This window comes from Erinaceus europaeus, chromosome 17 (assembly GCF_950295315.1).
Source record: "Erinaceus europaeus chromosome 17, mEriEur2.1, whole genome shotgun sequence".
Lineage (NCBI taxonomy): Eukaryota > Metazoa > Chordata > Mammalia > Eulipotyphla > Erinaceidae > Erinaceus > Erinaceus europaeus.
This window is the reverse complement of record NC_080178.1, coordinates 2,657,935-2,678,324: the sequence shown is the minus strand read 5'-3', so window position 1 is coordinate 2,678,324 and position 20,390 is coordinate 2,657,935. Positions and strand designations below refer to the sequence as shown.

The 20,390-nt window shown below is 61.5% G+C and overlaps 3 protein-coding genes and 1 long non-coding RNA gene across 8 annotated transcripts in view; 2 read left to right on the top strand and 2 right to left on the bottom strand.

Annotated features, from left to right (window-relative positions):
* The first annotated feature begins 1,019 nt into the window (after nucleotides 1-1,019).
* TBC1D10C (TBC1 domain family member 10C) lies at nucleotides 1,020-7,638 on the top strand. Its single transcript, XM_007518661.2, has 9 exons — nucleotides 1,020-1,179; nucleotides 1,753-1,852; nucleotides 2,233-2,340; nucleotides 2,420-2,526; nucleotides 2,666-2,780; nucleotides 3,119-3,184; nucleotides 3,285-3,474; nucleotides 5,713-5,867; nucleotides 6,052-7,638. Exons 1-9 carry the CDS (start codon nucleotides 1,028-1,030, stop codon nucleotides 6,412-6,414), a joined length of 1,356 nt encoding a protein of 451 aa, XP_007518723.2. The 5' UTR covers nucleotides 1,020-1,027; the 3' UTR covers nucleotides 6,415-7,638.
* Nucleotides 7,639-8,576: 938 nt separating this feature from the next.
* On the bottom strand, nucleotides 8,577-12,954 carry LOC132533819 (uncharacterized). The gene is made up of 2 exons (XR_009545554.1): nucleotides 12,747-12,954; nucleotides 8,577-8,848 (listed from the first exon to the last, which is right to left on the bottom strand). It is a non-coding gene; the product is annotated as an uncharacterized LOC132533819 (long non-coding RNA).
* Nucleotides 10,256-19,817, top strand: CARNS1 (carnosine synthase 1). Of its 3 annotated transcripts, none has more exons than XM_060175952.1 (10): nucleotides 10,256-10,584; nucleotides 10,877-10,906; nucleotides 11,967-12,027; nucleotides 12,694-12,783; nucleotides 13,010-13,497; nucleotides 13,658-13,832; nucleotides 13,929-14,014; nucleotides 14,564-14,795; nucleotides 15,543-15,823; nucleotides 17,715-19,817. In XM_060175952.1, the coding sequence occupies exons 2-10, from the start codon at nucleotides 10,904-10,906 to the stop codon at nucleotides 19,002-19,004; spliced, it is 2,706 nt and encodes a 901-aa protein (XP_060031935.1). In that variant the 5' UTR covers nucleotides 10,256-10,584; nucleotides 10,877-10,903; the 3' UTR covers nucleotides 19,005-19,817. The 3 variants fall into 3 exon arrangements, with proteins under 3 accessions (XP_060031935.1, XP_060031934.1, XP_007518722.2); XM_060175951.1 differs by having other exon boundaries at nucleotides 11,754-12,027; XM_007518660.3 differs by having other exon boundaries at nucleotides 10,273-10,584; nucleotides 11,754-12,027; nucleotides 17,778-19,817.
* TMEM134 (transmembrane protein 134) overlaps nucleotides 12,953-20,390 on the bottom strand; it is a 50,950-nt gene continuing 43,512 nt past the window's right edge. For all 3 annotated transcript variants that reach the window (XM_060175968.1, XM_060175967.1, XM_007518664.3), the window contains one exon: nucleotides 12,953-12,965. The gene's annotated coding sequence lies outside the window, so the exon portion shown is untranslated. The remainder of the gene's footprint in view (nucleotides 12,966-20,390) is intronic.

The window sequence follows — 20,390 nt, the reverse complement described above, 5'->3', positions numbered from 1 at the left end:
TAGGTGGGCGTGAGCGCGCTCCGGCCCCGCCCCCAAGGAGAAGCGGGACTCTGGGGTCGGGCGGTGGGTGGGGCTGTCTTTCTGGGGGCGTGGCTTATACCGGCACCGCCCCTCCCGGCTGGTCCGGGCGGAAGTTCTGTGCGAGTTGTTTTTCTGGCTGAGACCGAGCAGCCTGGGGTTGATCGGGTTCCCCCCCCACCCCCACCCCCCCGCCGCCGTAGATAAGGTTCTGCAGCTGCTGAAAGGGGAACGGGCGCAGAGAAAACTGCAGGGCCGCACGTTCGCGGCCACAGCGCAGTCCCTGAGGCCCGGGTTGCCACGCAGACCTCCACACTCGGCCCCCACGCTGCCCGACGTGGAGAGCAGGGCACGAACCTGGGCGCGCGGTGGTGCGCTGCTCTGTTTTGCGACGCTTCCACGCAGTGGTCTTGCAGTGCATCGTTAGGCACAGTTCCGTGAACACACACGAACCCCCAATGACCTCAGTCATCAGATCACTAGTTCTGGGGTGCCGAGCCATGGCTCTTAGTGGAACCCTGACTGAGGCTAACCTCAGCGCGCAGGCGAGGGGCCTCTGTCCCTCTGGCAGGTGGGAGCCATCACACCCAGCACAGGAACCCAAGGCCGCAGCCACCCAGCCCCAAGGAGGGTGGGAGGGGCCCGGCCAGGGACACTGGGGCAGGCGGGCGGGCGGAAGAGCCTCTGCAGAGGAAGGGTGGCCCCCCAGTTGGGGTGCTGAAGCTGTGGCTGAGGAGGAAGTGAGAGGAGGAGGAGGAGGAGGTGAGGAGCAGCGGCTAGGTGAGTGGGGCTGCCTGCTGGGGTCAGGCCTGTGCTGTCTGCCACTTCAGGGCCTCGCAGGTGACACCCCCGGGGGGCAGAGGGGGGCTAGCAGGCTCCTGCTGTGACCCGCAGCCAGGCCCAGGGCCTGCGGTCTGGCCAGGCGCTCCTCTCACCTCTGCTCCCCGCCCGCCTGCCCCTTCTTCTCTCCCCACGTCCCACAGCCGGTGGCTTCGGGGGGTCAGGCACCATGGCCCAGGCGGTGGCGGAGGACCTGCTGCAGCCATGTGAGCTGCAGGACGACTCCAGCTCCCTGGGCTCCGACTCTGAGCTGAGCGGGCCCGGGCCCTACCGCCAGGCTGACCGCTACGGCTTCATTGGGGGCAGCTCGGCAGAGCCAGGGTAAGCCGGGAGGGGCGGTGGGCGAGCCGCCGGTGGGGGCTGAGTCTGAGCTCCGTAGTGAGGCCGACCCCCAGGGGTTGGTGGGACTCAGCCAGCATCACCCCCTCGCCCAGGCTTCAGGGTGGGGTAGGGATGCCCAACACCTCTCCCCTCTCCGATTTGTACCTTCCCCTTTCACTCTCGGGGCCCAAGTCACAGACCCGACACCTTGGCCGAGCCCACCCCTGACCAGGGTCCGAGGGGGTCACGAGCCAGCAAGGGTCACACTGCACTTTAGATAGGACGTGAGTCCAGCCTCTGGCCGGTGGCTTCTCCCACACGTCTTTGTGTGCCCGTCCTGGGGTGGGGGACGGACAAGCAACCCTTCCCCCAAACACACCTACACACCTCTTTCAGTTGCTCCTGCTTCCTCCCACATCAGAGCCACATCCTCTCCTGTCCCCATGACAACCAGTGGCAACTCCTGGGTGACAGGTCACCCTTCCCCCAGCCTCCCCCCTCCCCCCCACCACCAGGGCATCAGGGGTGAGCTCTGAGGGTCTCTGCCCAGTTCCCTGTGTCCCCTGTTCCCAGGCCAGGCCAGCCCCCTGCAGACCTCATCTGCCAGCGGGAGATGAAGTGGGTGGAGATGACGTCACACTGGGACAAAACCATCTCTCGGCGTTACAAGAAGGTGAGGGGCCGGGCCGGCAAAGAGCTCACTGGCTAGTGCGCTGCTCTGCCCTGTGCACAGCTCAGGTTCGAGCCCAGTCTCAAGCCCGGTGGTGGCACACTGGATAGAGCGCACATGTTACAAGCCCAGCCCCTTTGACGTTGAAGGAAACTTCAGTGCTGTGGTGTGTGTCTCTCACTGAAAAAAAAAAATAAGAAGGTGGGGGGGTCCCTGAGTGTCCCCAGTACACACCCTCCTTCCAGTCAGACCCACCCAAGCACCGCACTGCCTTTGCCACCAGAGGAAGCCCCAGTGGTGATGAGCTGTGCTCAGGGTCTTCCCCCAGAGTAGGGGGCCACTCCCCATGCCAGCCTAATGGGGCCCCCTGGCCTCACCCACAGGTGAAGATGCAGTGCCGGAAGGGTATCCCCTCAGCCCTGAGGGCCCGCTGCTGGCCCCTGCTGTGCGGAGCCCGCGTGTGTCAGATGAACAACCCCAAAACCTATGAGGTAAGGGGGTCCCCAGACAGGCCCTCCCCAGAGCCCAGGCCACTCTGAGCCCCTGCACCCACTGCCTGCCCACCCTCAGGAGCTGGCCAAGGCCCCTGGCGACCCCCAGTGGATGGAGACCATCGGCAGAGACCTGCACCGCCAGTTCCCGCTACACGAGATGTTTGTGTCACCCCAAGGTCACGGGTACGAGGCCAGGGCCCCAGCTCAGCTTCATAGTCTCACATCTTGGGGCCCCCTACGTACCCTACATCTGGGGCAGAGCGTGGCAGGGTGGGGCAGGGAAGACAGGAGACCTGGTCTCTGATGGGGTCTCCTGGCACAGGCAGCAGGGGCTCCTGGAGGTGCTCAAGGCCTACACACTATACCGGCCAGAGCAAGGCTACTGCCAGGCCCAGGGTCCCGTGGCCGCCGTGCTGCTCATGCATCTGCTTCCAGAGGTGAGTGCCCGGCCTCCCAGCCTTGGCAGCTCATGACCCCAGCCCCAGGAATCCCGGCTTCAGGTTCTGAGGACCCCCAATCCCACGACCTTGAGAACGCCAGCCCCAGTGACCTCCTCCAGGCCCTGGGAACCTGGGGCCCTTCCTTCCTGATTCTGAACTCTGCTAGTGACCCTGAGCCCGGGAATCCAGGACAGGAGCTTCAGGGCCCTCCTAACCCCCGAGCCTCAACCCCATAAGCTTCAGATTTCACATAACCTACAGACACACAGCCCCTACACTGACCCAAGCCTCTGGCTCCACAGTCAGCCGGCACTCACCCCCACCCCGTCCCCCAGGAAGCCTTCTGGTGCCTGGTGCAGATCTGTGAGGTCTACCTGCCGGGCTACTATGGGCCTCACATGGTGAGAGGCAGGGAGGCTGGGGGTGGCGGGGATGGGGGTGGGGGTGGGGGTGGGGCGGGAGGGCCCCCGGGCAGCAGGGGTGCTGACACTGTGGCTGCAGGAGGCCGTGAGGCTGGATGCCGAGGTGTTCACGGCCCTGCTACGGCGGCTGCTGCCGCGGGTACACAAGCACCTGCAGCAGGTGGGAGTGGGGCCACTGCTCTACCTGCCCGAGTGGTTCCTGTGCGTCTTCGCCCGCTCCCTGCCCTTCCCCATCGTGCTGCGAGTCTGGGACGCCTTTCTCAGTGAGGGTGAGCGTCCGTCGGTCGGCAGGTGTGGGGGGACGCAGTGGGCTGGGGCCTGGGGACCTGTCCCCGGACATACACACACACACACACACACACACACACACACACACACACACACACACGTCTCTGCAATGAGACCTGTGTCCCATGCGGCATGGGGTGGGCACTAGGACCCGGGAGACTTGCCCCACTTGGAGTAGGAGCTGGGAAGACGGGACCCCTGGGTGCCCGGCACACGGGGCGTGGCAGCTGGTGAGAAGCCAAGGTGCCCTGGGGGCGGGGCCACAGTAACCAAATTAACATGGTATTTATAGTTTGTCACCAGCGCCAGGGAGAAAATAAAACAAGGGATGTGGGGAGCGTTTGGGAGTGGCAGGAGGAGAAAGCTCTGTTAAGAAGTAGTTATGGGGGTCGGGCAGTAGCGCAGTGGTTAAGCGCACGTGGCGTAAAGCGCGAGGACCAGCATAAGGATCCCGGTTCGAGCCCCCGACTCCCCACATGCAGGGGAGTTGCTTCACAGGCGGTGAAGCAGGTCTGCAGGTGTCTGTCTTTCTCTCTCCCTCTGTCTTCCCCTCCTCTCTCCATTTCTCTCTGTCCTAGCCAACAACAATGACAGCAATAACAATAATAACAACAAGGGCAACAAAATGGGAAAAATGGCCTCCAGGAGCAGTGGATTCATGGTGCAGGCACCCAGCCCCAGCATAACCCTGGAAGGGGAAAAAAAAAAAAGTACTTCATGAAGGAGGGAAAGAAAAAGAGAGAGAGAGAGAACGAGAGAGACCAGATATATGCAGCGGCAGAGATCAAACCTGAGGCCTCAGACTCAGAAAGCACACATTCAGGCCAGGTGGTGGCGCAGCAGGTTGAGCGTACATATTACAATGCACAAGGACCCGGGTTCAAGCCCCCGGACCCCACCTGCAGGGGGAAAGCTTTGTGAGTGGTGAAGCAGTGCTGCAGGTGTCTCTGTCTCTCTCCCTCTCTATCACCCCCTTTCCTCTTGATTTCTAATTGTCTCTATTCAATAAATAAAGATTAAAAATAATAATAACTACAACAATAAAACAACAAGGGCAACAAAAGGGAATAAATAAATATTTAAAAAAAATAAAAGAATCTTAGAAAGAAAAAGAAAGCACACATTCTGGGAGTCGGGCGGTAGCGCAGCGGGTTAAGTGCAGGTGGCGCAAAGCGCAAGGACTGGCATAGGATGCCGGTTTGAGCCCTGGGCTCCCCACCTGCAGGACAGTCGCTTCACAGGCGGTGAAGCAGGTCTGCAGGTGTCTGTCTTTCTCTCCCCCTGTCTGCCCTCCTCTCTCCATTTCTCTCTGTCCTATCCAACAACAACAACATCAATAATAACTACAACAATAAAACAACAAGGACAACAAAAGGGAATAAAGAAAGAAACAGAGAAAGAAAAAGAAAGAAAGAAAGAAAGAAAGAAAGAAAGAAAGAAAGAAAGAAAACATTCTCCCCACTGTGCCACCTCCTGGGCTGTTTTTAAAGTTCTGGATTCTAGGGGAGGGGCGAGTGGGGACCAGTGTAGAGGCTGGAAGGACACTGACCACAGAGTTCAGGCAACAGACACCCGCATGGTGGGCAGAGAGAGGAGGTATCAGGGAGCAGCCCATGAATGGGGGAGTCGAGCCAGAACCGCGCTGGACTCCGGGTCCTTTGGGATGATGCCTGGACACACCCACCAGTAACATGTCCTTGTCGTTGAAAGACAGACACCTGCAAGCCTGCTTCGCCGCCTGTGAAGCGACCCCCCCCTGCAGGTGGGGAGCCGGGGGCTTGAACTGGGATCCTTACGCCGGTCCTTGCACTTCATACTATGCGCACTTAACCCGCTGCGCTACCGCCCCTCACACACCAGTATCTAATGGAACACTGGGCAGGTGCTCCCTCCAGAGGACAAGTGTTACCCAGGGCGTGTCTGGGTCACTCTCTTCCCAAGCCTCAGACCTTGGGATGATGGACAGGCAGGTCCCCACAGCCCCTGTCCTGACACTGAAGGGGGTGCAAAGGCCTAGCCACTCTCAGCCCTTCCTAGCAGGGACTCAGAGCCGAGGTCCGACCCGGGGACCCCCTGTTCCTGGCAGCCACTGAGACAGACTAAAGGCATGCCCCCAGAGTGGAGAAGTGTGGAGGGTGGGGAGCAGGCAGGTTGGGGGGCAGAACAGGGGAAGGCCCAGCAGGTGCCCGACCGCCTGAGCGCCCCCTCTCCACCTGCAGGCGTGAAGGTGCTGTTCCGGGTGGGGCTGACGCTGGTGCGCCTGGCCCTGGGCACTTCGGAGCAGCGCCAGGCCTGCCCGGGGCTCCTGGAGACGCTGGGCGCCCTGCGAGCCGTCCCGCCCACGCAGCTGCAGGAGGAGGGCTTCATGTCCCAGGTGGGTGTCCCTGCCCGCCCATGGGGGGCCAGGCTTGGGCTCAGCGCCTGGCCTGGAGGGACTAGGAAAACGTGTGAACCCAGGCTCCAGGTCCCTCACTGCCTCAACCCTCAGCCATTTCCTGAGCCCGTGCCGCCCTGAGGGGACCTCCCGGCTTCCTGCCCCACCCTCCCTCTGCCCACAGGTACACAGTGTGGCGCTCTCGGAGCAGGACCTGCAGCGGGAGATCAGGACCCAGCTGGCCCAGCTGCCTGCCTCACCATCCGGGCCGCCCCCTCGGCCACAGGCCCGCCTGCCCGGGGCCCAGGCCATCTTTGAGGCCCAGCAGTTGGCAGGTGCCCAGGCAAGCACCAGAAGCACCAAGCCCCAGGTGCCCAGCATCATTGTGCAGCCCCCAGAGGAGCCCGCGCCTCCCAAGCCACAGCGCAAGCCACAGACCCGAGGCAAGACTTTCCATGGGCTCCTGACACGGGCCCGGGGAGCCCCCATCCAGGGCCCTCCCAGGTCCCATCGGGGCTCCACTTCCTTCCTGGACACCCGTTTCTGAAGGTTCCCTTGATGCTGCCCACTGCCGGGGCCTCGCCCAGGGCGGCCACGGTGCTTGGTGACTCAGCTTCTGACAAGGAAGGTCACAGAGTGGGGGGGCTCGGGCACGCATCCCAGGAGCCGTCCTGATGCCATGGCAACCACAGACCCCCTGAGAGAGGAGCCCACAGATGGCTGGACTGGGACCCCAAAGGGCTCCTGAGGGGCTGCCTAGAATAAAATCTGACTCAGCAGACAGCTGGGCGGGATGCATCAGTGTCCCCTCCCCCTGACCATCAGCCAGGGGCCACCCCAGCTCCCTAGACACGCCCAGACCACCCATTGGCTGCTGGGAAGGTGTTTACAGAAAAGAAGCCAATGGGAGGCCACCTTGCCAACCTCTGGGGGGGGTGACAGGTAAGTGCCTGCACCTGTGGGTGGAGGGCCCCCAAGTGGATCCTGGGCCCAGAAGTGATGCTGGAGCCCCTGCTCAGGCCCCCAGGATAATTCAGCATCCTCCCTCAGGAGGTGGGGGACAGCAGTCTAGCCCAAGTCCACCCCCACCCATGGTCTTGCTGTCCCCAGAGAAGGACAAAGGCCCAGTGTGCCCAGACAAAGGAGAAAGGTCCCTCCTGCCCTACCCACCCCCACTGCCCTGCACCCCCGGCGGGCCGCCTCCATGGGAACCCCTCCCACACCCGCTAATTGCCCCCATGGGTGCCTGGGTGCCCAGCCCAGCAGCCATCACCAGGACAACTGCTGGTTCCCTCGTTGCCTCCCTGGGGCCCAACCCCAGGGCTGGGGTTGCGGGTGGGGTGGGGTGGGGGACAGGCAGTCGGGTGTACCGGGAAAGCTCTGGCGGCCCTCAGAAGTGGTGGGGTACTTAGGTAGCCCATCCCAGGGAGTGCCAAGGACACATGGCTGGCCCCGGCCTGAGAATGTTCTAGAGGCTGGCCCCACGGTCGTGTATGGTGCTGCTCCCCATGCCAGCCAAGCCTGGAGGAGGGAATCACAGAGTTCACACCCCACGCTGGGGGAAACTGAGGCTCGGAAGGAGCCAGAAGGTGGCCAGGGCCTCGCTGTACATGGCTGGCCCCCCATTTCCCCCATCTCCTGCCACTGGGCACCCACGGTGGCTTGCTGTCTGGGAAGGTCCCTCTGGTACTGGGGTACCTGCCACTCTGGCTATGGTGGTGTGGGGAGTGACCCAGGGACCTCAGAGCCTCAGGCAGGAAACCATTTGCATAACCACTATCCTCTCCACGGTCCTCTCCCATGCATTACTATTACTGTTACTATTTTATTTTTGCCAGCAAGGTTTCCACACCTGTGTGATTCTATTGCACCTAGAAGACACGCCCCCCAGAGTGAGGCAGAACTTTGATGAAGGGCACAGTATGAAACTGTACTTGTTAATCTTACGACAAGATAAGGTACAGGAAAGGTACACAGAAGATGAGTGACAGGCAGTGGCACACCTGGTTAAACGCACATATTATAGTGCACAGGACCTCCAGTCCCCACCTGCAGGGGGAAGCTTCACGAGTGGTGAAGCAGGGCTGCAGCTATCTCTCTCCCTATCTCTCCCTCCCCTCTCAATTTCTATCTCTATCCAATAGTAAATAAATAAAAATGTTAAAAAGAGAAAGAGAAGGGGAGTCGGGCGGTAGCACAGCAGGTTAAGCGCACGTGGCGCAAAGCACAAGGACCGGCATAAGGATCCCGGTTCGAGCCCCCGGCTCCCCACCTACAGGGGAGTCGCTTCACAGGCGGTGAAGCAGTTCTGCAGGTGTCTGTCTTTCTCTCCCCCTCTCTATCTTCCCCTCCTCTTTCCATTTCTCTGTCCTATCCAACAAGGACAACATCAATAATAACTACAACTATAAAACCACAAGGGCAACAAAAGGGAGTAAATAAATATTTTAAAAGAGAGAGAGAGAAAGGTGACAGACAGGGAGAGCCAGAACAGCACTGCACTACCACTTGTGAAGCTTCCCCTTCTCATCCTGCCCCCGTGTGCCAGCAGGGGCTCAAACCTGGGCTCTTGTGGACCTCCCAGCCCCACCCCTCCCCCACGTAAAATTGTATCTTGTGTGAAATAAAATGAATGTTTTATCTTACAGTTGTTTCTGGGCACTACTCCAAGCTGACGCGTTGTTCAGATCAGACAGGCAGACATGGCGGTGGTGAGGGAGGAGCATACAAGTTTTGGGGCTGGAGGCTGTTTTGCTGTTGTGAGTTTGTTACTCGTTGATGAGGGAGAGGGAGCATCACTCCCCCTCCTGCCACTTGCACTGCTGGGGATCAAACTCAGGACCTCATGCGTGAGAGTCCATCACTTTCTCCATTGTGCCACATCCATGGAGGCTCCAAATTCAATCTTAAGGGCTGGGTAGTTGTGTTGAGCACACACATTACAGTGCATAAGGACCCAGGTTCAAGCCCCCAGCCCCCACCTGCAGGGGAAAAGCTTCATGAGTGGTGAAGTAGGTCTGCAGGTGTCTTTGTCTCCCCCTCCCCAGCTTCTATCTCTACCCAAAAAAGGTTACAAAATAAATCTTAAAAACTAGCAGGAGGGAGTCAGGTGGTATAGCCCAGCGGGTTAAGCACAGGTGGCACAAAGCACAAGGACTGGCACAGGGATCCCAGTTTGGGACCCCGGCTCCCTACCTGCAGGGGAGTCGCTTCACAGGCAGTGAAGCAGGTCTGCAGGTGTCTGTCTTTCTCTCCCCCTCTCTGTCTTCCCCTCCTCTCTCCATTTCTCTCTGTCCTGTCCAACAACAATCACATCAATAACAACTACAACAATAAAACAACAAGGGCAACAAAAGCAAATAAATATATAAATATTTAAAAAAAAAGATTAGCAAGAGGCAAAGTGCAAGGACCGCAGTAAGGATCCCGGTTCAAGCCTCCGGCTCCCCACCTGCAGGGGAGTTGCTTCACAGGCGGTGAAGCAGGTCTGCAGGTGTCTATCTTTCTCTCCTCCTCTTTGTCTTCCCCTCCTCTCTTCATTTCTCTCTGTCCTATCCAACAAAAACGACATCAATAACTACAACAATAAAACAAGGGCAACAAAAGGGAATAAGTCATTTTTAAAAATTTTATAAGATTTATTTTTTTTCCTCCAGGGTTATTGCTGGGGCTCAGTGCCTGTACCATGAATCCACTGCTCCTGGAGGCCATTTTCCCCCCTTTTGTTGCCCTTGTTGTTGTAGCATTGTTGTGGTTATTATTGTTATTGTTGATGTTGTTCGTTGTTGGATATGACAGAGAGAAATGGAGAGAGGAGGGGAAGACAGAAAAGGAAAGAGAAAGACAGACACCTGCAGACCTGCTTCACCTCCTGTGAAGCGACTCCTCTGCAGGTGGCGAGCCGGAGGCTTGAACCGGGATCCTTACTGCGGTCCTTGCATTTTGTGCCACGTGCGCTTAACTCGTCGCGCTACCTCCCGACCGCCAAATATATATATATATATATATTTAAAAAAAAACAACTAGCAGGAGGGCAGAGCTAGGGAGGAAACTCAGGGGTAGAGGGTATGGCATGGGTGTGTTTGTGGATATGAGCGGTGATAGTGGGGCCCCATAGGGATACAGGGGTGTCTCCTAACCTGCAAGCATTCTGGGAAAAGCTCACCCTGGGGTGCACAGCCGGGCTGGGCGCTCCCACCTCTGCACCCCAGCCTGGCCCTGGCCACCACCCCAGGGGCGGGCCCTAGTACCAGTCTCTGAATGCTCCAGCCCCCCCCCCCCCCAGCCCCACCTCTCTGCTCCATCTGGTGCTGGCTTCCACTCCTTTATCCTGCTTTCAATCATGACAACGTCAGCCTGGGACCACCCCCTCCTCTCAGGGGTCCTGACCCTCTTGCTGATCCTTCTCTGCGCCCCAGGACTGGCCCTGCCTCTTGCCTGTAAACCTGCCATCTACCCCCAGCCTCCACTCCTGTTGGGATTGGATTGCTGACGCTTCTGTTGGAGGCCCTGGGCAGGTCGGGTCTGTCCTGGTTCCTCAGTCCGGTTCCCCCTCCCCATAGTTCTTATCCCCCCCCCCACCGCAGGCCCGCGCCACCCCCAGCTGCCACTGGGCATGCCCGGTGTGTCTCTATAAAGCAGCCTTCTGACGCTCGCCAGCAGAGCCGCCCGCCTGTCACCCGCTGAGCCGCTGCGCTGCGTGCCGCTGACCCGCCAGGTACCCCGGCTCCTGCCCGAGCCCCTGGGGAGAGCCAGGGAGGGGGCTGTGGGCCGGGTGTGGAGGGGCTGAGCACAGGGAAGCCCCAAACTCAGGCCGGCAGGATGGGGTCCCCCAGCTTCCTGGGCACGTGGGTGGGACCTCTCTGGAGATTTTCTGGCAGGCAAAAGACAGGATAGGGACGCAGGAGTGGGTTGGGGGGCACCTCTCCCCTTCAAGCCCCAAGTCTCCCTTCTGGGCTGTGGGTAGGAACTTGGCACACTGACCCGTCTCTCCCTGTCTCTGCCTGCAGTCTCAGCCTCTCCACTTGTTCTGTACCATGGTGAGTCCCTTCCCTCCTCCCCTAGGTCCAGCCCTAGCCCCAGCCCCAGCCCAGAGGACCCACAGGGCAGTGCCACGCCTCACCCCGGGCAACCCTGTGCAGCCACTGAGCCCACAGCCAGCTGCCCACATTCCCATGACTGCACTTTGAGGGGCAGCCCGCAGGAGTTGGGCATCCCGACTCTGCCCGCTAGCTGGGATGTGGGCACTGGCACTCTTGTTGGGCACCCCTTAGCATCCATGACTGAGCACCTACAGAGCACGCAGGTGCCCTCGCCCTCAACTCACCTGGATACCCAGGCCCCTCTGCACCCCAGGGGGATAGGGCCACCTGTGACCCTGCCATGTCCCCTGTGTCACACTGAGTCTCTGAGCCCTGACTCAGTCCAGCACTGGGTTCACTCAGCACCCACCCAGGAATGGCAGTGGGACCCGCCACCTACATTCTTGGGTCTTAGCAGACCCCCAGATGGGAGATGGGGTCCTGGGGCCAAACAGAAGTGACTGCTTGACTCATTAACTTGTCTGTCAGTCAACAGACATAGGCTGAGCCCATCACTGATTCAGGTGCTCCAGTGAACAAAGCCAAGGAAATGGTCCCCCAGCTAGGGCAGACCCTGGGGGGGGGGGGGCTCAGGGGGTGTGGTCCCACAGTGCACCTGCACCCCCCTGGCCCCCAGCAAGTAAGAGTTCCCAGGCGCCACCTACAGGGACAGCTGACCTCCACCCCCTCCCATCCTCTCCCACCTCCTGGGACATGACTGCATGACATAAGCTTCCCCTCCGGCGGGTGGGCTGGACTTACCCCTTGCCACACTGGCCAAGACCCACTCCCTCTGCCCCCTCAGCTCTCCGATGATGCGCTGGGTCATGAGTGGGACTACCATCTGGGCCCCAAGGACCCAGAGGAAGAGGAGGGCCCATGGGGAGGGGGCCTTGGCTTGCCTCCCCCAGGCTGCTTCCCTGGCTCCTGGTACCAGGACGTGGGCCTGGACTGTAAGGGCGCCCCTGAGGGGGCCGAGGCTCGGGCCTGGACTGTCTACTACTATGGCCTCCTGCAGAGCTGCCTGCAGCAAGCCGGCCTGCCTGAGACCCAGGATCGCAGCCCGGCTCCGCGCACAGGTGCCCAAGGGCTCCGCTAGGGGGGTGGGGCGCCCTCAGCCCCAGACAGCCCTCACCCTGTCAAAGTCAGCCCCTCCCCCAGACCTTGACTTGACCCATTGACCGTGGGCAGGCAGGCTTCATTTCCAAGGGCACCCCCAACCCCCAGCCTAGGAGATCTGGCCCTGGGGTTACCAGTGTGGGCCAGCCCGAAGGCTATAGGAGCCCGTGCTTGCTGGGAGATGAGGGACTAACCATCTAGAAGCTTCTAAAGCAGTCTGGGGAGGCTGCTGTGGAGGGAGCAGATCCTCTGCTTTAAGCCTCACGTGTGTCATGTGGCCACCACAGGCGAGAACAAATGAAAACTCACAGAGCTGGTCCCTTTGTACAGACTGGGAAACACAGAGACTCAGACATCTTGCACCACGTGGGGCCCTGGGTCACACAGTCACAGCTGGAGCTACAGCCTAAGTCCCTATCCTGCAGCTCCTGGTGTGGCTGGCACAGCCTCCCCTCCCCCTCCTCCCCTCTCTGTCTGCTTCACTCTCTTCCCATCCCAAATGGGAGAGACCCTGGGGCTGAGGGAGTAAGAGAGGAAAGTCTGTGGGGGTGGGGTGGGGTGGGGTGGGGTGGGGGCATTCAGGTCTGGGCAGACTTTGCTAAACCTGACCCATTCTCTTCCCCCAGGCTGCCCTGGGGCGGAGGTGACCTTGTGCATTCTGGGTGCCCCGAGCACCTACCTGTCGGTGCTGCTGGAGGGCGGGCTCCAGAGCCCGGGTGAGTACCACCCGTGTTCCCCACCCCCACCTCCAGAAAAGGCAGGCCTGCCCCAGCCCGGCCACATCCCAAAATACCCAGCAACCCTGGCAGCAGCCTGCATTCCACAGGACCAGCTGCCATGCCCAGAGTGGGGGTGGGTGTGGGTTCAGGGCACCCTGAGCCAGAGACAGAGGGCAGGGGCACTGTGCCCACCCTGGCTAGCGGCCTCCTGCTCTGCCCACAGGAAACATGCTCCTTTGTCTGTCTCCGGCTTGGCTGGCGAAGGTGCCAGCTCCTGGGCGGCCGGGCGAGTCGGCCTTGCTGGTCTCCAAGGCCGTGAGCTTCCACCCGGGAGGCCTGACCTTCCTGGATGAGTTTGTCCCTCCACGCCGCGCCACCTACTTCCTGGCAGGCCTGGGGCTGGGGCCCGGCCGGGGCCGAGAGGCAGCAGAGCTGGCCCGAGACCTGACCTGCCCCACCGGCTCCTCTGCTGAGCTGGCCCGGCTGCTGGAGGACCGGCTGCTGGCGAGGCGACTGCTGGCCCAGCAGGGCTGCGTACCCGTGCCAGCCACCCTGGCCTTCACCTACAAGCCGCTGGGCCTGCTGCAGGGAGGGGAGGCCAGCCCGGGGCTCCGGCTGGTGGAGCTGAGCGGCAAAGAGGGCCAGGAAGCTCTGGTGCGGGAGGAAGTCAGGGCCTTTCTGTGCTCCGAGGCCCTGGGCGATGCCCTGCAGGTGACTGGCTATTGTACCCCCCCATGAGAGGACTCATGGAGGTGTTATCAAGTCCTGTGGGCAACCCGTCCCCGGTCCCCACCTCTGTGCCACTCCCCTCAGTTTACCCATGAGCATATGGCCCCATGCAGGTCCCCTTTCCCTTCCCTCTGTGCTGCAGGTGGCTGTGAAGCTCAGTGGTTGGCGCTGGCGGGGACGACAGCACCTGCGTCTGCACCCTCGGGCGGATCCGGGAATGGTGGCAGACACCGTGCTGGCCCTGCTGGAGAGACTAGAGGAGGAGGAGGCGGTGCTGGTGGAGGCCATGTGTCTGCCAGCTCGCCTGCCTTGCCCTGGTGAGCGGCCCGGGCTGCCCCCCACCCACCCCTGGGAGCATGGCTCAACCTCCTGGCTGCCCTGTGCTGGGCTCAGGGCTCACCGTCTCCCCCCAGGCAGCCCCCCACCTGGCCCCGAGTTGGCCATGCGTCTCTGCGCCTTAGTGTGTCGCACCCAGGGTGACAGGCCCCTGCTGAGCAAGGTGAGTGTGGCCCGGCCACACCCCAGCCCCCACCCCAGCCCATGAGGGCTGCGGGGCAGCTTAGCCTCTGGGCAGAGAAGACAAAGTCTATGAGGGGTGCTAGCAGGCCTCTTGGTTGCGTAGGGGAGGGGAACTCCTGGGTCTGACACTCCCTCCCAGTGCTACTGCATAAGGAGCCCTGCCTGGTCCCTGGGTGATGAAGCCCTTCTTCCTTCCTAAGGAGCCCTGGATACAGATGAGGCTGAGCCCTGAGCTGGGGGGCTCAGGGAGGCTTGGGGACCCACCCAACTGGGTACGTGGCTCTGACCCAAGTGGAGGGGAGACAGAGACGGGGACTCTGGCGACCTGTGCTGGAGCCTGCAGGGGTGCTAGGGAGCTAGGGGTGAGCTTGCCCGGGGATGGCAGGAAACACCCAGGCGAGGTGCAGGGACGAGGCTGGCTTGTGGAGTGTAAGGACTGTGCTTCCTGGAAACCCAGAAAGGCCTCGGGCCTGGTCCTGGCAGGGGTGAGAGGTGTCCCTGGCCAGGCCCTGAGAGCCCCCCTGCCCAGGTGGTGTGCAGCGTGGGGCGCAGCGACCGGCCCCTGCGGCACCAGAGCTCCCTGCCCAGGTCGCTGGAGGTGGCGTTGGCCCAGTGCGGCCTGGAGGAGGCGGCGCAGGTGGCCACAGTGCGGCGGCGCGTCAAGGAAGCGGCGGAGGCTGCCCTGGCGGCCGTGCTGGCCCTGGAGGCCGGTCTGAGCGCTGAGCAGCGCGGCGGGCGCCAGGTGCGCACGGACATCCTTGGTGAGCGCTGCGCCCGGCTTGGCTTGGGGGGGGGGGGGTTAGGGGCCCGAGGCCCAGGAGCAGGGGTCGAGGCCCGGGGGGAGGGGGGGGACACGTGTTCGGGGTCGAGGCCGGGGGGAGGGGGGGACACGTGTTGGGGGTCGAGGCCCGGGGGGAGGGGGGACATGTGTTCTGGGTCGAGGGGGGGGGAGGGGGGGACACGTGTTCGGGGTCGAGGCGGGGGTGGGGGTGAGAGGGGGGGACACGTGTTCGGGGTCGAGGCCCCGAGGGGAGGGGGGGACACGTGTTCGGGGTCGAGGCCCGGGGGGAGGGGGGGACACGTGTTCGGGGTCGAGGCCGGGGGGGGGGGGGGGGGGTCGAGGCCGGGGGCGGAGTCTGGGTTTCGAGGCTCATGGGAGGGGTCTTAGGCCCCGGGGCGAGGTCTGGGGATCGAGGCCCAGGGTCGGGGTCCGGGGGGGTCGAAGTCAGGGGGTGGGGCCCGGGGGCGGAGTCTGGGGTTCGTTGCCCGGGGACGGGGTCTGGGGGGGGGGGTTGAGGCCCGGGGGCGGGGTCTTAGGCCTGGGGACAGAGTCTGTGGTCGAGGCCCGGGAGGGTCAAGGCCCAGGGGCGGGGTCCAGGGTTCGAGGCCCGCAGGCGCGGTCTTAGGCTCGGGGACGGGGTCTGGGGTCGAGGCCCGGGGGGGATCGAAGCCCGGGGGCGGGGTCCGGCGTTCTGTCCCGCACTGAGCCCGCGGCCCCGCCCGCCCAGGCGTGGACTTCGCGCTGACCGCGGTCGGCCGCTCGCTCACCCCCGTGGCCCTGGAGCTGAACGGCGGGCTGTGCCTGGAGGCTTGCGGCGCGCTCGAGGGGCTGTGGGCGGCGCGGCGCCCGGGCCCAGCGGCCGAGGACGGGGCGGCGGCCCCGCTCGTGGAGACCATGCTTCGGCGCTCGGCGCGCAGCCTCGTGGAGGGCAAGCGGCTGCTGGTGGTCGGCGCGGGCGGCGTGAGCAAGAAGTTCGTGTGGGAGGCGGCGCACGACTACGGGCTCAAGGTGGGCGGGGCTGGCCCGCAGGCTCCTTATGATTGGCGGAAGGGGAGTGGGGGCGGGTCCATCTAGAGGGGGCGTGGTTACCCCGTCCCGGTGGGAAGCACCGTACTGAGTCTTCGAGCTCAGGGGTAGGGGGCGGGGCCTACCTCGCTGGGGGCGGGGCTCTGTCGCGGGAGCGTAGATCTCGGTCGTGAGGCGGAGCCTGTCTCGCTAGAGGCGGGGCGTTTTCAGCCGGGCATCGCTAGAGATCTTAACTTTTTGGCCCGAATCTATTTCTCTCTCCTTCTGGTGCAAGGATCCCTCTGGAGGGCACAGAGCCGTGCTGGGAATGTGGAACGGAGTTGTAAATGGACCGGGAGGATGGGGGAAGTTTATGCTGGTGCTGGGGATTGAATCTGGGACCTCAGGCGTCGGTGCAGTTCTTGCTGTTCCTGTGTGGCACCGGAGGGTTGAACACAGAACCCCATGCTTTCAGGATGTGTGCTCTGTCACTGAAAGGAGCCACCTCCCTGGCCCTTCCTTTCTTCCTTTCTTTCTTTCTTTCTTTCTTTTCTTCCTTCCTTCCTTCCTTCCTTCCTTCCTTCCTTTTCTTTTATGTTGGTATGGGGGAACCTGGGACTTTGGAGCCTCAGGTTCCAAAGAGTCTCTTGGCATAGCCATTAAGCTATCTATCTATCTAGCTATCATCTATTTTCCCTTTTTTATCATTGTTGTGGTTATTGTTATTGTTTTTCTTTTCTTTTTTTATTTAAGAAAGGATTAATTAACAAAACCATAGGGTAGGAGGGGTACAACTCCACACAATTCCCACCGCCCAATCTCCATATCCCACCCCCTCCCCCGATAGCTTTCCCATTCTCTATCCCTCTGGGAGCATGGACCCAGGGTCGTTGTGGGTTGCAGAAGGTAGAAGGTCTGGCTTCTGTCATTGCTTCCCCGCTGAACATGGGCGTTGACTGGTGGGTCCATACTCCCAGCCTGCCTCTCTCTTTCCCTAGTAGGGTGGGTCTCTGGGGAAGCTGAGCTCCAGGTATTGTTATTGTTGTTATTGATGATGTTGTTGTTGGATAGAACAGAGAGAAATGGAGAGAGGAGGGGAAGACGGGGGAGAGAAAGACAGACACCTGCAGACCTGCTTCACCGCCTGAGAAGCGACCTCCTTACAGGTGGGGGGATCGAAGCAGGATGCTGATGTCGGTCCTTGCGCTTTGCGCCACGTGCGCTTAACCCGCTGCGCTACCACCCGACTCCCGTGTTTCATTTTTTTTTTTTTTCCCCCTCCAGGGTTATTGCTGGGCTCGGTGCCTGCACCATGAATCCACCGCTCCTGGAGGCCATTTTTCCCCTTTTTGTTGTAGCTTCGTTGTGGTTATTATTATTGCCATTGTTGGTGTCGTTCATTGTTGGATAGGACAGAGAGAAATGGAGAGAGGAGGGGAAGACAGAGAGGGGGAGAGAAAGACAGACACCTGCAGACCTGCTTCACCGCCTGTGAAGCGACTCCCCTGCAGGTGGGGAGCCGGGGGCTCGAACCGGGATCCTTATGCCGGTCCTTGCGCTTTGCGCCACATGCGCTTAACCCACTGCGCCACCGCCCGACCCCCGTGTTTCGTATTTTTATGAGAAAAGGGGAGACACTAAAGCTCCGCCCCACCATCCACGAACACCTGCTGTCTCTCTCCTGGTAGCCCTGTGGCGTGCTGGGGGTCACATACATGCAGATCATCCGGGCTGCACACGGAGCCGACCCCCTGGCCTTTAGCTCTCAATTTAAGCCTGGCTTCCTCCAGGAAGCCCACCCTACCTTCCCGGGAGATGGGTGTCCCGCCTCTTCAGTTATTCAGACGTTTGAGCACCTGCTGTTGAAGACATGAGATCCCAGGGACTCTCCCAGCACACGGAGAGGGCCAACCTGGCGTCATGTCTCCCCCCACTCCACCCCTCACCATTCCTGCAGCTGCACCTGGTGGAGTCAGACCCCAACCACTTCGCGTCACAGCTGGTGGAAACCTTCATCCACTTTGATGTGACAGAGCATCGGAGGGACGAGGAGAACGCCCGGCTGCTGGCGGAGCTGGTGCGGGCCCGCGGTCTGCAGCTCGACGGCTGCTTCTCCTACTGGGACGACTGCCTGGTGCTCACGGCCTTGCTCTGCCAGGAGCTGGGGCTGCCCTGCAGCCCCCCGGCCGCCATGCGCCTAGCCAAGCAGAAGAGCCGCACGCAGCTGCACCTGCTACGCCGCCTCGGCCCTCCCTGGCCCGCGCCCTCCCTGCACGCCGTGCCCTGCTGCCCGCTGGCAAGCGAGGCCGATGTGGAGCGAGCCGTCCACCAGGTGCCCCTGCCGGGTGTCATGAAGCTGGAGTTCGGGGCAGGGGCGGTGGGCGTGCGCCTGGTGGAGGACGCACCCCAGTGTCACGAGCATTTTGCCCGCATTGCCCGAGACCTGCAGGGTGAGGCCGACCACCCGGGCATCGGGCTGGGCTGGGGCAACTCCATGCTGCTCATGGAGTTCGTGGAGGGCACCGAGCACGATGTGGACGTGGTGCTGTTTGGGGGGCAGCTGCTGGCCGCCTTTGTCTCCGACAATGGCCCCACCAGGCTGCCCGGCTTCACTGAGACGGCCGCCTGCATGCCCACGGGGCTGGTGCCCGAGCAGGAGGCACAGCTGGTGCAGGCCGCCTTCCGCTGCTGCCTGGGCTGCGGGCTGCTGGATGGGGTCTTCAACGTGGAGCTTAAGCTGACGGGGGCGGGGCCGAGGCTCCTCGAGATCAACCCCCGCATGGGCGGCTTCTACCTGCGCGACTGGATCCAGGAGCTCTATGGAGTGGATCTGCTGCTGGCCGCAGCCATGGTGGCGTGTGGCCTGCGGCCCGCCCTCCCGGCCCACCCCCGCGCCCGCGGCCACCTGGTGGGGGTCATGTGCCTGGTGTCCCAGCACCTGCAGGCACTGAGATCCACCGCCAGCCGCGAGGCCCTGCAGGCTTTGCATGACCGCGGGCTGCTGCGCCTCAACCTGCTGGAGGAGGAGCTGGTCCCGGGCGAGTACGAGGAGCCCTACTGCAGCGTGGCCTGCATGGGGCCCAGCCCGGCCGAGGCCCGTCTCCGCCTGCTGGGCCTCTGTCAGGGACTGGGCATTGACGGGCCCCACTACCCTGTCGCCCACTTCCTGTCCCACTTCAAATAGCACTGGGGTTTGGGGGGCGGGGCACGGTGCAGGAAGGGGCCTGCCCTGGGCTCCCCAGCATTCTCCCTGCCTCTCTCCCCACAGCCCTGCCCTGCCCCAACTCCTGGTACTGTCCAGAGCGTGGCTTCTAATCCAGGTGGCAGGTTCCACCGAGCTGTGGCCTCTTGGGCTTGCAGGCCACAGAACAGAGATCCTGGGTGGGACAGGGCAGCTGGGTCCTCTTGGCATCCTGAGGGTCCCTGTAACTCCCCAGGCAGGACGCTAGCCAAGGCAATGGAAGTGGACCCCAACCCCAGCCCATTCTCCCCACCCTCCCTGATCTCCTTCCTGCCATCTATGGAGAGAGAGAACCCGACTGGCCTTGGACAACCCCCAGCACAACCTAAGATGCCCTCCTCCACCTCCTTTAACACAATCCCAGAATAGTTCTAGAACCTGCTGACGGCTTCTAGCAGTAGTCCCAGCTCTGGTGAGCGGCAGGTGACCCGGGGTCAGCAGTAGATCAACTCTGCACCAGCACTGCTGTGCATTCCACGCATGAGAAAACAAGGCCCGCTAGGAACACCTGGGGTCTGGTTTTATTAAGCTTTATCAAGTCTCACGAGTACCTTTAGCTCCTAGGCCCTGTCACCTCCCCATCTTGATTCATATGTGGCCCTGAGCTATGTGACGCCCCCCCCCCCCATCTTACTCACCTTCTCCTCCCAGCCTTGTCTTTGGTGCTCCTTACTCCCCTCCCAATCCAGGGAGGCTGCTTTGAGGACTCTGCCCCTGCAAGCATGCCCCTAAATAAAGGCTTATGGACTAGTGAAATAGCAGTTCTTCTGACTTGGATGATACCTCTCGTGCTCAGCCAGATGGGGTGTGGGGGCCAGGGGCCTGGTGGCTTGGAGTTACGTGCAGCATCTAGGCCTGAGGAGAAGTGTCACCCAGGCCAGACTGCTGCCAAGGGCCCCCTCGGCAGGATTCAAGCCCGAGAGTCTCCTTGTGTGGAGCTGCACAGATTCACACCCAACTTTTATAAGCCCTGCTCAGCTTAGAGGTGCTGAGTGCCGTCCCTGAGTTCCTGCCCTGCTGAAATGCGCACGCAGACAGCCTCCAATAGTCAGGACTCATGTCTGCATTTTAAAGATTTAGTTATTAACTTATTTATTTTTAAAGATTTTATTTATTAATGAGAAAGATAGGAGAGAGAAAGAACCAGACATCACTCTGGTACATGTGCTGCTGGGGATTGAACTCAGGACCTCATGCTTGAGAGTCCGATGCTTTATCCACTGCGCCACCTCCCGGACCACTTAAAGGTTTATTTTAACATATGAAGGAATGCAAAAGAGGAGTGAGAACCAAAGCGTCACTGAGGACTGGGGACCTCACAGTCCAGAG

Excerpts from the sequence above, each read along its gene's own strand:
- TBC1D10C (XM_007518661.2), top strand. The coding sequence starts at position 1,028 with ATGGCCCAGGCGGTGGCGGAGGACCTGCTGCAGCCATGTGAGCTGCAG. Across the intron at positions 2,527-2,665 it reads GTGTCACCCCAAGGTCACGG|GCAGCAGGGGCTCCTGGAGG; the intron begins GTACGAGGCCAG and ends CTCCTGGCACAG. Across the intron at positions 3,185-3,284 it reads GCTACTATGGGCCTCACATG|GAGGCCGTGAGGCTGGATGC; the intron begins GTGAGAGGCAGG and ends CTGTGGCTGCAG.
- CARNS1 (XM_060175951.1), top strand. Across the intron at positions 13,498-13,657 it reads CCCTGGGCGATGCCCTGCAG|GTGGCTGTGAAGCTCAGTGG; the intron begins GTGACTGGCTAT and ends TCTGTGCTGCAG. Across the intron at positions 15,824-17,714 it reads CGCACGACTACGGGCTCAAG|CACACGGAGAGGGCCAACCT; the intron begins GTGGGCGGGGCT and ends GGACTCTCCCAG.